General features: G+C 36.6%; 1 protein-coding gene across 1 annotated transcript; it reads left to right on the forward strand.

The window, feature by feature from the left end:
* Positions 1 to 51: 51 nt before the first annotated feature.
* Positions 52 to 953, forward strand: LOC144477897 (uncharacterized; the record flags this gene model as incomplete). Its single annotated transcript, XM_078195629.1, has 2 exons — positions 52 to 336; positions 414 to 953. Coding segments are annotated over 2 exons (825 nt in total), but the record flags the coding sequence as incomplete, so codon positions are not given.
* Between the last annotated feature and the right edge of the window lie 62 nt (positions 954 to 1,015).

The following is a 1,015-nucleotide window of genomic DNA, read 5'->3' on the forward strand; positions in this document are numbered from 1 at the left end:
ATATGTTTGTATGATTTTCATTATGGTTACATGCTTCCAAATTTTCTATAGAGATGCAAGATTTTGTACACGGATACGGACAGTTTGATTTATCGAATTACTTGCGACGACGTATACGAGACGATAAGACGTGACATTGACCGATACGATACTAGTAATTATGATAGAGACAATGCGTATGGTGTTCCGATCGCAAACAGCAAAGTCATCGGATTGATGAAGGATGAGAACGGTGGTAAAATCATGATGGAGTTCGAGGGTCTTCGTTCAAAGATGTATGCGACTCGGGTGGAGAACAAAAAAGATGTGAAAAAAATTAAAGGAATTAGTACCAACGTAACAATCAAAAGTATAACTTTCGATGATTACTTGTCATGTCTTTACAATCATTTGGAAAAGTCAGTTTGCATTAAATTGATGCCATAGCCGGCAACTATTTCAAGTTCATCGAAATTTGCGTGCGAGTGGATGAAAATATGTGTGTGGAATTGATCTTGGGGGACAATCGCAGTAAGGAGATTTCTTTTTCGATGTCTACGTGGAAACAGCTTTTGAAAACCAAAGATTACATCGATAGTAGCTATGTTGTCACGAAGGATAATAAGGAGAAACGAATAGATGGGAATTTATCGCTACAAATCGTTAATTTTAAGGAAATGGATATAGTCAAGTTGTTTGATTTTCATACATCTATCTATGTTACCAAAGAGACCATGTATAATTTGTATAAATTAGAGTTATGCATCGATCATAAGTATTCATGGTTACTGGAAAATATTCCAGAAATTCAGGATAGATTTGTCAAGTTCGTGGATATTGTAAGAAACATCGAGAATAATAATAATTACGCAGCCGCGATTCTCGTAAACGAATCGTTCCAGCGAAATTGTTTGCTTGATTGTGAACTGCTAGCTGTATGTTTAGATGTAATCATATCGAAAGCGAATCGTTGAAAATTGTATGCGTGAGCGTGTGTGTGAGAGAGAGAGAGAGAGAGAGAGAGAGAGAGAGAGAG

The sequence above is a fragment of the Augochlora pura genome, unplaced genomic scaffold, assembly GCF_028453695.1.
Source record: "Augochlora pura isolate Apur16 unplaced genomic scaffold, APUR_v2.2.1 APUR_unplaced_5051, whole genome shotgun sequence".
NCBI lineage: Eukaryota > Metazoa > Arthropoda > Insecta > Hymenoptera > Halictidae > Augochlora > Augochlora pura.